Source organism: Macaca mulatta, chromosome 14 (genome assembly GCF_049350105.2).
Source record: "Macaca mulatta isolate MMU2019108-1 chromosome 14, T2T-MMU8v2.0, whole genome shotgun sequence".
In the NCBI taxonomy this organism is placed as follows: Eukaryota; Metazoa; Chordata; class Mammalia; order Primates; family Cercopithecidae; genus Macaca; species Macaca mulatta.
In genome coordinates, this window is record NC_133419.1 from 18,890,001 (window position 1) to 18,900,892 (window position 10,892).

At 52.4% G+C, this 10,892-nt stretch overlaps 1 protein-coding gene across 3 annotated transcripts; it reads right to left on the reverse strand.

Annotated features, from left to right (window-relative positions):
• Window positions 1-5,616: 5,616 nt before the first annotated feature.
• Window positions 5,617-10,791, reverse strand: ZNF408 (zinc finger protein 408). Of its 3 annotated transcripts, XM_077963021.1 has the most exons (6): window positions 10,418-10,699; window positions 9,841-10,118; window positions 9,278-9,374; window positions 8,737-8,798; window positions 8,249-8,508; window positions 5,617-7,173 (listed from the first exon to the last, which is right to left on the reverse strand). In XM_077963021.1, exons 4-6 carry the CDS (start codon window positions 8,769-8,771, stop codon window positions 5,666-5,668), a joined length of 1,803 nt encoding a protein of 600 aa, XP_077819147.1. In that variant the 5' UTR covers window positions 8,772-8,798; window positions 9,278-9,374; window positions 9,841-10,118; window positions 10,418-10,699; the 3' UTR covers window positions 5,617-5,665. The 3 variants fall into 3 exon arrangements, with proteins under 3 accessions (XP_077819147.1, XP_001111210.3, XP_077819146.1); XM_001111210.5 differs by lacking the exon at window positions 9,278-9,374 and having other exon boundaries at window positions 10,418-10,791; XM_077963020.1 differs by lacking the exons at window positions 9,278-9,374; window positions 10,418-10,699 and adding an exon at window positions 10,379-10,403 and having other exon boundaries at window positions 9,841-10,121.
• Between the last annotated feature and the right edge of the window lie 101 nt (window positions 10,792-10,892).

Below are 10,892 nucleotides of genomic sequence, written 5' to 3' on the forward strand. Positions count from 1 at the left end.
GGTAGGCTGACTCAGAACTAATCTTAGCAGCTGTTTCTCAGGCTTTGGACAGTGTGGCCTTTCTCTTCACAGATCACCACGATTTCCTGCTGTCCTCCCGCCCCTTGGACAATTTTAGGCTTATGCTTTGCCAAGAAGTTATTCAGATTGGGCAGGCAACTGGGTTAATGTCAGTGGCAAACCAGGAAGCATGGGGCTGCTGGTGACATCGTGGCCAAGTGCCACAAAGCCAGAAAACCACCTGCATTAGAATCCTGGCTTTTGGCCAGGCGTGGTGGCTCACACCTGTAATCCCAGCACTTTGGGGGCCCGAGGCAGGTGGATCACTTGAGGTCAGGGGTTTTAGACCAGGCTGGCCAACATGGCAAAACTCCATCTCTACTAAAACTACAAAAAATAGCTGGGCATGTTGGCACACACCTGTAATCCCAGCTACTCGGGAGGCTGAGGCAGGAGAATCGCTTGAACCTGGGAGGAGAAGGTAGAGTTAGCAGACATCGCACCTCTGCAGTTCAGGCTGGGCGACAGAGTGAGATTCTGTCTCAAAAAAAAAAAAAAAAAAAAAAATCCTGGCTTTGCTTCACTGATGGTGTGATCTTGGCGTCCTCTCCGAGCCTTAGTTTCTTTTCTTTTTCTTTTCTTTTTTTTTTTTTTTTGAGACGGAATTTCGCTCTTTTTGTGCAGGCTGGAGTACAGTGGCACGATCTTGCCTCGCCGCAACCTCCACCTCCCAGGTTCAAGCAATTATCCTACCTCAGTCTCCCAAGTAGCTGGGATTTCAGGTGTGCGCCACCACGCCTGGCTAATTTTGTAGTTTTAGTAGAGACGGGGTTTCTCTATGTTGGTCAGGCTGCTCTCGAACTCCCGACCTCAGGTGATCCGCCTGCCTCAGCCTCCCAAAGTGCTGGGATTACAAGCGTGAGCTACCGTGTCCCTCTGCCTTAGTTTCTTTATCTTTAAGACAGGGACCACAATTCCTATTTTGCAGGACAGTAGAGGCATAAAACAAGCAAGTCTATTTTTTCCATCTCTCTTGCCTCCCGCCCCTCCTCAAGGCAATCCCATCTGGCTTCCCCTGGCTCTCCCTCAGCTTGCCAGGACTTCCATAAACTTCAACTCTCCCAATAGCAGTGAACATTGCTGACCACATCCCCTTTGTTGAAACTTTCCCATCAGCTTCAATGGCAAGCACTTTGTAGGTTTTTCTCTTTCGCTGGGTGATTTTTAGTGTCCCCTGATAGGCCTATCTCCTGTCACTGAACCTGAAGCGCTAGCCCACCCTGGCCTTGGTCTTCCTCCCTGCTCTCTGTATTGAAGGAAACCAAAATATTTCACCCCAAAATATACTTCTTTGATATATTTCAAGATGGCTATTCAGGACGGCTGGAAATACAAGAATAGCTGAAAAACTGTCTTGTGTGGGGGAGATTGGCATCTGCAGAGAAAACTGAAGGGAGCTGGGCATGGTAATCCCAGCACTTTGGGAGGCTGAGGCAGGCAGATCACTTGAGATCAGGAGTTGAAGAACATCCTGGCCAATATGGTGATACCCTGTCTCTACTAAAAATGCAAAAAATTAGCCGGGCATGGTGGTGGGCGCCTGTAGTCCCAGCTGCTCGGGAGGCTGAGGCAGGAGAATGGCATGAACCCAGGAGGCAGAGCTTTCCGTAAGCTGAGACTGTGGTACTGCACTCCAGCCTGGGCGACAAAGAGAGACTCCATCTCAAAAAACAAACAAACAAACAAACAAACAAACAAACAAACAAACATTGCATGGATGCAGCCAGGCTTTCTCTGAGCCCTCCCTTGTCCAGATCTACAAAAGATTAACTGAGAGTCTGAGTCTGACACCTTTAAGATGGAACTTTTTTTTTTTTTCTCGCTCTGTCACCGAGGCTGGAGTGCAGTGCTGGGATTACAGGCATGAGCCACTGCACCCAGTCTTTTTTATTTTTATTTATTTATTTATTTATATTTGTTTATTTATTTTTTTGAGACGGAGTCTCGCTCTGTAGCCCAGGCTGGAGTGCAGTGGCCGGATCTCAGCTCACTGCAAGCTCTGCCTCCCGGGTTCATGCCATTCTCCGGCCTCAGCCTCCCGAGTAGCTGGGACTACAGGCGCCCGCCACCTCGCCCGGCTAGTTTTTTGTATTTCTTAGTAGAGACGGGGTTTCACCGTGTTAACCAGGATGGTCTCGATCGCCTGACCTCGTGATCTGCCCATCTCGGCCTCCCAAAGTGCTGGGATTACAGGCTTGAGCCACCGCACCCGGCCTATTTTTTTATTTTTGAGACGGAGTCTTGCTCTGTTGCCCAGGCTGGAGTGCAGTGGCGCGATCTCGGCTCACTGCAAGCTCTGCCTCCCAGGTTCACGCCATTCTCCTGCCTCAGCCTCCCCAGTAGCTGGGACTACAGGTGCCCACCACCACACCCGGCTAATTTTTTGTATTTTTAGTAGAGACGGGGTTTCACTGTGTTAGGCAGGATGGTCTTGATCTCCTGACCTCGTGATCCGCTTGCCTCGGCCTCCCAAAGTGCTGGGATTACAGGCATGAGCCACCGTGCCCAGTCTTTTTTTTTTTTTTTTTTTTGAGAAAGAGTCTCACTCTGTTGCCCAGGCTGGAGGGCAATGGTGTGATCTTGGCTCACTACAGCCTCCACCTCCTGGATTCAAGTGATTCTCATGCCTCAGCCTCCCGAGTAGCTGGGATCACAGGCACGTACCAACACACCCAGCTAATTTTTGTATCTTTAATAGAGCCAGGGTTTCGCTATGTTGGCCAGGCTGGTCTCCAACTCCTGAGCTCAAGCAATCCTGCTGCCTTGGCCTCCCAAAGTGCTGGAATCACAGGTGTGAGCCACCATGCCCAGCCAAGTCTGACACCTTTAAAGGTCTGACAAAAATATTTATCATCCATTCTCTCTGAGGGCTGCTGCATGTGAGGTTTCATTTACATCCCAAGAACCCCTTTGCTGACCTCCTTTGGGATGAGTTCAAACTCAGAACTCATAAACCCAAATCATAATTGTCCCGGGTCCCACCTTTAGCTACTTACTTTAGAAATGTTGAGGCTGGGCCGGGCGCGGTGGCTCAAGCCTGTAATCCCAGCACTTTGGGAGGCCGAGACGGGCGGATCACGAGGTCAGGAGATCAAGACCATCCTGGCTAACACGGTGAAACCCCGTCTCTACTAAAAAATACAAAAAACTAGCCGGGCGAAGTGGCAGGCGCCTGTAGTCCCAGCTACTCGGGAGGCTGAGGCAGGAGAATGGCGTAAACTTGGGCGGCGGAGCTTGCAGTGAGCTGAGATCCGGCCACTGCACTCCAGCTTGGGCGACAGAGCGAGACTCCGTCTCAAAAAAAAAAAAAAAAAAAAAAGAAATGTTGAGGCGCTGTGGCTCATGCCTGTAATCCTAGCACTGTGGGAGGCCAAGGAGGGTGGATCACCTGAAGTCAGGAGTTCGAGACTAGCCTGGCCAGCATGGCGAAACCCCGTCTCAACTAAAAATACAAAAATTAGCTGGGCATGATGACAGGCACCTATAATCCCAGCTACTAAGGAAGCTGAAGTAGGAGAATTGCTTGAACCTGGGGGACTGAGGTTGCAGTGAGCCGAGACCACACCACTTCACTCTAGCCTAGGAGACAAAGGAAAACTCCATCTCAAAACAAAATTAAAAAAACAAAGAAATCTTGAGTCAGACCTCCCTCTTTTCCACTGTCTTTGAATTGGGTCGCTTGTGCCTCCTGGAGCACATAGCCACCCACCAACAGCCCTAACCCAGCCTCTGCGGCGCCTCTCTGACCTCATTTCCTTCCACACTCTTGTCTTGGTCTCCCAGTTCCTGCTGTCTACACTGGGCTTGTCCTCACTGTGCCCTGCTCAGAATCCAGCTCCTCCCCGACATCCTCCTCTCCATTATTCAGGCCTCTGCTTAAGCCTTGCTCTTAGAGGCCTTTGATGACCACCTTCTGTAAATCCCACTCCCATTCTTTGTCACCCCGGCTCCAGTGCAGTGGCTTGATCACAGCTCACTGCAGCCTCGACCTCCTGGGCTCAGGCAATCCTCCACCATGAGCTTCCTGAGTACCTGGGACCACAAGGGCGTGTCACCACTCCTGGCTATGTTGCCCAGGCTGGTCTTGAACTCCTGGGCTCAAGTGATCCTCCCACCTTGGCCTCCCAGAGTGCTGGGATTACAGACATGAGCCACGGTGCCCGGCCACCCTGCATTACTTTTAATACGCTTAACACTTTTACTGCCATCTGACATGCATTTGTCATTTTCCATGCTAGAAGGTGAGCTAATGTGAACACAGAAACAGTCACTGCTACATCCCTAACAACTAGCATTCAGGAAGCACTCAGTAAATATATGCTGGGTGGATGATTCCATTTCTCTGTGTTTCCATAGCTACCACCCCTTTCCCAGGCACCCTGCAGACTCCTAATTGACTTTGCCACAACTTCATTTTGCTTTCCAATCCATTTCCTAGTTGTCTTTTCAAACACAATTTTGATCCTGTTATTCCCGTTCAAAACCCTTCAAAGTACTCCTCAATGTCCTGAAAATAAAAGTCCAAACTCCTGAGCCATGATCCTATGTGATCTGGCCCTCCTCCCTCTCCCTGTCTTTCCCCGCCCAGCCATGTTGGTCCCAGTAGTTCAGACCTACCAGTCTCTCACCACCTCCCCTCCCACCTCCGCATCCATCGAGCCACAGCTGAAACATGGGGCAGGAGAGTGCAGCAGTGAAGAGCCTGACGCCAGCGCGAGGTTTTGTGGGCTGGGATCTGAACACACTTGTAGCACCGTGATCTTGGGCGGGATACTTAGAGCTCTTTGTTCTTCAGTTTCCTGATCTGTAGGAAAAAAACCACTACTCCTACCTCACAGGGTTGTTATGAGGATTATATAAAGCACTAGCCCACAGTAAGGGCTGAACATTCTTCTTCTTGGGGACATCTTCCCTGGCACCCTAGACCACATTAAATTGCCCCATTAAACAAGTTCACAGTACCCAGCTATGCCCCTTTAAACTTTCATCCAGTGATTTCTGCCTCCCTGCCCCCAGCATGGGTGATCAGTAAAAGGTACTGCCTGTCATGTCTATAGCTGTGCCCCAGTGCCTAGCACAGTGCAGGTCACAGTCAATGCAAAACACACGTCCTTCCCTGAACAGGGCTGCCCTTAGAGCAGGCAGGCACACAGAGGGGCACGGATCTGGCTCCAGTCACCTCCTAAGGTGTTCAGTCTTAACAGCCACTCAATTTGCTTCCAAATTGAAGTGCCTGTCCCTCAAGGAGCTCCATGGGTGTGACCATCCCAGCGCTAAGCACCCAGGCAGCAGTAGCGCTGCCAACGACCACTGCCTCACTGGGTGCCTGCAGCAGTGCTTAATCAATAAGCACCCTGTGGCGCTCCTAGGGAAGGAGGCGGAACAAGCTCTACCGGATGTCAACACGAAGACCTCTGTGTTCAGAAGAGGTCTGACCTAGCAGGCTTAGAACTCGATTTGGTGGTTCTTAAGCGGGAAGGGAAGTCCTTGATCTCTCATAGTAGACTCTAATCCCTACTAGGCAACCCCAAGAAAGAAGATGCAGACACGCAGCAGTGAGAAAGCACAGGTCTTTATGGAACCGTGTCAGGAAAAGGTAAAGCTGTCAGGTGCCCATCTCCACCTCCACCACCTCTGCCCAGGCGCCAAGGCCCACGTCCTTATGGATTAGCACCAGGCTGGGGGTGGCACCCGGCTCCTCTGGCACCATGAAGCACTTCTCCTGGCTCTCTGAAATGGTGACCTCAACAACATCCCTGGCAGGGGAGACTTCCTCCTCTCTGTGTGTGTCCAGCAGCTGTGGCTCAGCCTGCAGGAGCACCATGGTGGGCTCAGAAGCAGCAGAAGGCACAGAGGGTAGGCTGCAGGGCGCCTCGGGCCGGTGACTGAGCTGGTGCCGCCTGAGGCTCTGCGGGAGGGTATAGCCCATGCCACAGGTGGGGCAGCGGTAGGGCTTGTCCTCCAAGTGAGATTTGAGGTGGCGCCGCAGCTTGGTGGCCAGCGTGTAAGCACGGCCACACTGGGGACAGGGAAAGGGCCTCTCTCCAGAGTGCAGGCGCTCGTGAGCTCGGAGCGTGTGTGGGTCTCGGAGGGCCTTGCCACACACGGGGCACAAGTGGGCCTCCCCGGTGTGGGAGATGAGATGGCGCCGCAGTTCAGGCAGCTGGGGGAAGGCATCGGCACAGTGCGGGCAGCGATAAGGACGCTCTCCGGTGTGGAGCCGCAAATGCCCACGCAGGTTGCCCCGCTGACGGAACGCCCGGCCACAGTGCGGGCACAGGAAGGGCTTTTCTCCTGTGTGGAGCCTCATATGGTTCCGCAGGGAGCCCTGGTTGGCCAGGGGTCGCCCACACACAGGGCATGGGCAAGGGGCAGGGGCGGTTGGCACCTGGTGGGTCTTGCGATGCAGCCGCAGGGAGGGCCGGCGGGCAAAGGCCTTGCCACACTGGTCACAAGCAAAGGGCCGGGCACCTGAATGTACCACCTGGTGCTCTTTAAGGTCTCGCTGGGTGCCATAGGCCTTGTCGCATTGCGGGCAGGGGAAGGGCCGCACCCCACGGTGGCCCAGCACATGGGCTTTGAAGCTCTCCTCTGAGCTATAGCTCTTGCCACACTCAGTGCAAAGAAAGGGCTTGTGGCCTGTGTGCACGAATGCGTGCTTCTTTAGGTGGCACAGCTGCAGGAATGCCTTGCCACACTCTCCACACCGGTACCGTCGCCCCTGCTTTGGGGAGCTTCCTGCTGGGCCAGGAGGGCTCCGTGAGAGAGTAGGGAAGCCAGGCTGCTGGGCTCCAGGCTCTGGGGCCTTTGCTCTGGGTGGGCACTGATCATTGGGGCTGTGTAACTTCTTGACCAGGTAGCCACGCAGCTGGGTGCCCCTGGCAGATGAGAAACTGGCTCCACTGCCATCTGGGTCCTGCTGGGTAGCCGAGTTGCTCTGAAGTTCAGGTGGCATCTGTGCCTGGGGCGGGTATTCCTCATCCACGTTGCCATCCTGAAGCAATGGGCCAAGTGGCTGGCTATCCTTGGAAAGTTGGTCCTGGGTTGGGAACTTAAGTCCAGGGCTCACCATACTCTCTGCTTGGATGCCAGGGGGTGAGTGGGAACCAGGATCTGAAGGCAAGGATGGGGTGCTGGGGTTAGGGAGCTTCAATCCCGGTGGTGTTACCAGGGAATTACAGGAACAGATGTTTCTCCCACCCAGTCCCTAAGCTTTAGAGGGAGCAATGATGCCAATCTCTTCCCTGGAGCATGGGGTGCACACTCCATACATCTTCCTGTCCAGCCTTAGGCGCCTTTTGGAGATGCACTCCTGAGAGCCATGGGGTCCCGGCTATCTGGATAATCGCTAGAATAAGGCCATCCCAGATGAAGGATCCCCTTGTTCGCCCCCTGGAGACACATATTTAGAATGTGATTCAAGACCCCCTTCCAGCCAGGCATGGTGGCTCACACCTGTAATCCTAGCACTTTGGGAGGCCGAGACAGGCAGACCACTTGAGGCCATGAGTTCGAGACCAGCCTGGCCAACATGGTGAAGCCCCATCTCTACTACAAATACAAAAAAAAAATGAGCTGAGGCTGAGGCAGGAGAATCGCTTAAACCTGGGAGGTGGAGGTTGCAGCGAGCTGAGACCATGCCATTGCACTCCAGCCTGGGTGACAGAGTGAGACTCCATCTAAAAAAAAAAACACACACACAAAAAAACCCCTTCCCACCTTAGCTCATCTGTGACATAAAAGAACCCCCACACCAGAGAGAAGAAACATAGGAGGCTGGAAACCCTGTACATACAAAGCTTACTCTCTTCCTTACTATTCCAGGAAGCTCTTAAGAAGGTAAAAGTTGCAAATATCTATATTGTTATTCCAAAGAACAGACCTGTTGCTCTTCAACAGAAAGCACTGAATGACAATTTATAGTCCGAGACTGTCCCTTGCCTGAAAATTCTAACCTTGCTGTATCTACCAACCCTAAGCTACTCAGTCACAATTCTTACCCAATAGTAATCAAGCCCCACCCTCCTATCCCATGTTGAAACATCCACCTTCAAACAGATTTTGAAAAGCTACTAAGACTCTATAGTGTCCTTCCTTACCGCAATGAGCCATAAACTCTGCTTTGTCTTATCAACAGGTTGTTTTGGTGGGGAAATTGCTGGGGAACCAGCATTTATTTGACACATACCTGTGCAAGGTTCTGCTGCATCCTCCCCGTGGGAGGCCACTTCCTGCTGAACAGCAGACCCCACTTCTGTCACCACTTCTACAGCTGCCTCTTTGTCCAGCCTGGGATGGGTGAGACTCGGGCCCTCAGAGGAAGGCCAGGGCCACAGCAGCAGTTCAAAGCCTGGCAGCACCAGCTGGTACACTTGCAGATGGAGCCTCTCGCTGATCCGCACTGGGGCCACATTTCCCTCACTCTCCAGTCTGCCCCGCTGCACCAAGCTGCAACGCAAAGTAACAGCCAGCTATGAGATGCTCACTATTCAAGTGGTCTTCCCTGAAAGCCCCAGTCCCCAGGCAGTCTGGGTCCTAAAGGACGCCACGCCTTTGGAACATTCCCTGCAAAAGAGCACTGAATAGGGAATGGCAGTCAGTGTCCGGTTCCATCCCAAGCCACAACAGAAAGCCTCAAAGGAACGAATATTCATGACACACTCTCCTCTGACTTACCCAGTCCAGCCAGAACTCTGCTCACAGGCACACATGTCTCCCCATGGACCTAATGACAGGTTCTGAAATAAACCAACAAAAGTCCTTCTCAAATGTGTTCGAGGGGGTCGGGTAGGAAAAAAAAAAAACAAAAAAAAACCAACTAGATGAAACTTTCCTGGGACAAATTTAAGATGAAACTCCTGGAAGGTTACAAGCCTCTGGTTCTCCTCTAACAAGAGAGTGCTGTCTGATTCTTCATTCAGTAAGGACCAAAAAGTCTGTCTCCTCACTTCCCTCCCAAGAGTATGGAGAATTACTAAATTGAACACATTACTGTCTTCCAGTGAGTACTAAGCATAAAAAGTAATAAGGAACACCAGCTTTTTAAAATGGTATTTATTGGGCCAGACGCGGTGGCTCACACCTGTAATCTCAGCACTTCGGGAGGCCCAGGCAGGCAGATTACTTGAGGCCAGGAGTTTGAGACCAGAATGACCAACATGGTGAAACCCTGTCTCTACTAAAAATACAAAAATTAGCTGGGTGTGGTGGTGCACACCTGTAATCCCAGCTAGTCAGGAGGCTGCGGCATGAGAATCACTTGAACTGGGAGGTGGAGGTTGCAGTAAGGTGAGATCGTGCCACTGCACTCCAGCCTGGGTGACAAAGCAAGACTGTCTTAGAAAAAAGAAAAATAAAATAAACAAAATAAAATGGTACTTATCATGCAGTAAAACCTTTTATCTTCACTATTTCATCAGCGCCTCCATATAATCCCAAGAGCGCTACTGCTTTGTTTCATAGATGAATTAAATGCGGCACGTAATTTAACCAACTAGGTGACAAGGCTGGAATTTGATCCCATGCTTTCTTAATTCCAAAAACCTTAATTCTTGACCTTCCTCACTGCTGACACTTTAAGATTCCAATTTAAACAACTTTTCGAACCTCCATTCTTTAACTAATGCTGCTAAGAGGAGGAGGCAGTCCTGAAGAGAAGGGATAAGACCACCTCCTACCTCTTGAAATACTCTCTTTCTTCAAATTGAAAAGCTGTCTAGAAATGTCCAAACCTCCCCTACATTTTCAAGGGCGGAGAGAAGCCGCTCTATCCTTCAATACCTTCTCCTGCCGTGGCTTTACTCCCTCGCCCTTCTCCTTGGAGACAGACTCCTCTTCCAGCGGCCCCCACAGCAGGCCGGGCTGTAGGGGCTCCCCGACACACCAGACCCCCAAGCGCTGTTCCTTGGCGAGTGAGGGGCCAAGAGCCAAGCCCCGGGGGAGGCTCTTTAAAGCGAGGATGGCTCGGGTCGGCTCGGGTGGGACGTCTTTGAGGCCCTGCGTACAGCCTTCTCCAGAGGGGTTCCATCCTAAGTCCAGGCCCAGGCGCGGCTCGGGGGCTGCAGGGACAAGAGAAGACGGTGAGGGAGCCGCCCAAGAAGGTGTGAGGTGGGGAAAGGTGTGGGAGGAAACCGCAGGTCCAGCTGGGCCTGCGGAGCCCGAGGAACAGGTGAGGGCTCTAAGGGGGGCCCTGAAAGGTTTGAGGAGGCTCAAGGGTTCTTCAGAAGCCCCCAGCGACTCTGAGGACACTGGAGGATCCTGGGATCGGGAGGAGAGGAGACTGAGCAGAAAGCTGACCAAAGAGCGTCAGATCCATCTGGGCCAAGGTTGAGGGTCGCGGACATCGCAGATCGCTTACCCAGTTGCAGCGCGTTCTTCCCCTCCAAGAGCGGCTCCTCCGCCTCCTCCATTCCGGGTCAGAAAGCCTCCCTACGCCGGAAGTGAGCGTCCTCTTCTCAGCTCCTCCAGGAAACAGTAACGGACTTTCAAATATTTTTCTCAGGAAAGAAGCCTCAGAGTTGGACCTCACTGGTGCACAAGACTGGGAGTTTGGGAGTACTGGGGAGGCAGAACTCTGTCCGAGAGCAATGAGAACCTAGGATTCCGGAGGTGCACCAGGTATTCGAGTAGCTGGGAAAGCGGAACTGTTGTTCCAGCCACCTCTTTTTGGGAGTGACGAGTCGGAGAGTTATGCTGTTACCTCCCCGGGCAGGCACTTAGGCGGCGAGCGCAGGAAGTGGGCGGGGCTTCTGGAAAGGCCATGTTTGGGGCCGGAAGTGGGTTGGAGGTGTGGCGGAAGTGGTTGGGGATAGAGGCGAGCGGGAGGGGGCGGT

Excerpts from the sequence above, each read along its gene's own strand:
- ZNF408 (XM_001111210.5), bottom strand. The coding sequence starts at position 10,469 with ATGGAGGAGGCGGAGGAGCCGCTCTTGGAGGGGAAGAACGCGCTGCAA. Across the intron at positions 10,119-10,417 it reads GAAGAACGCGCTGCAACTGG|CCCCCGAGCCGCGCCTGGGC; the intron begins GTAAGCGATCTG and ends TTGTCCCTGCAG. Across the intron at positions 8,509-8,736 it reads CAGAGTTCTGGCTGGACTGG|CTTGGTGCAGCGGGGCAGAC; the intron begins GTAAGTCAGAGG and ends TTTGCGTTGCAG.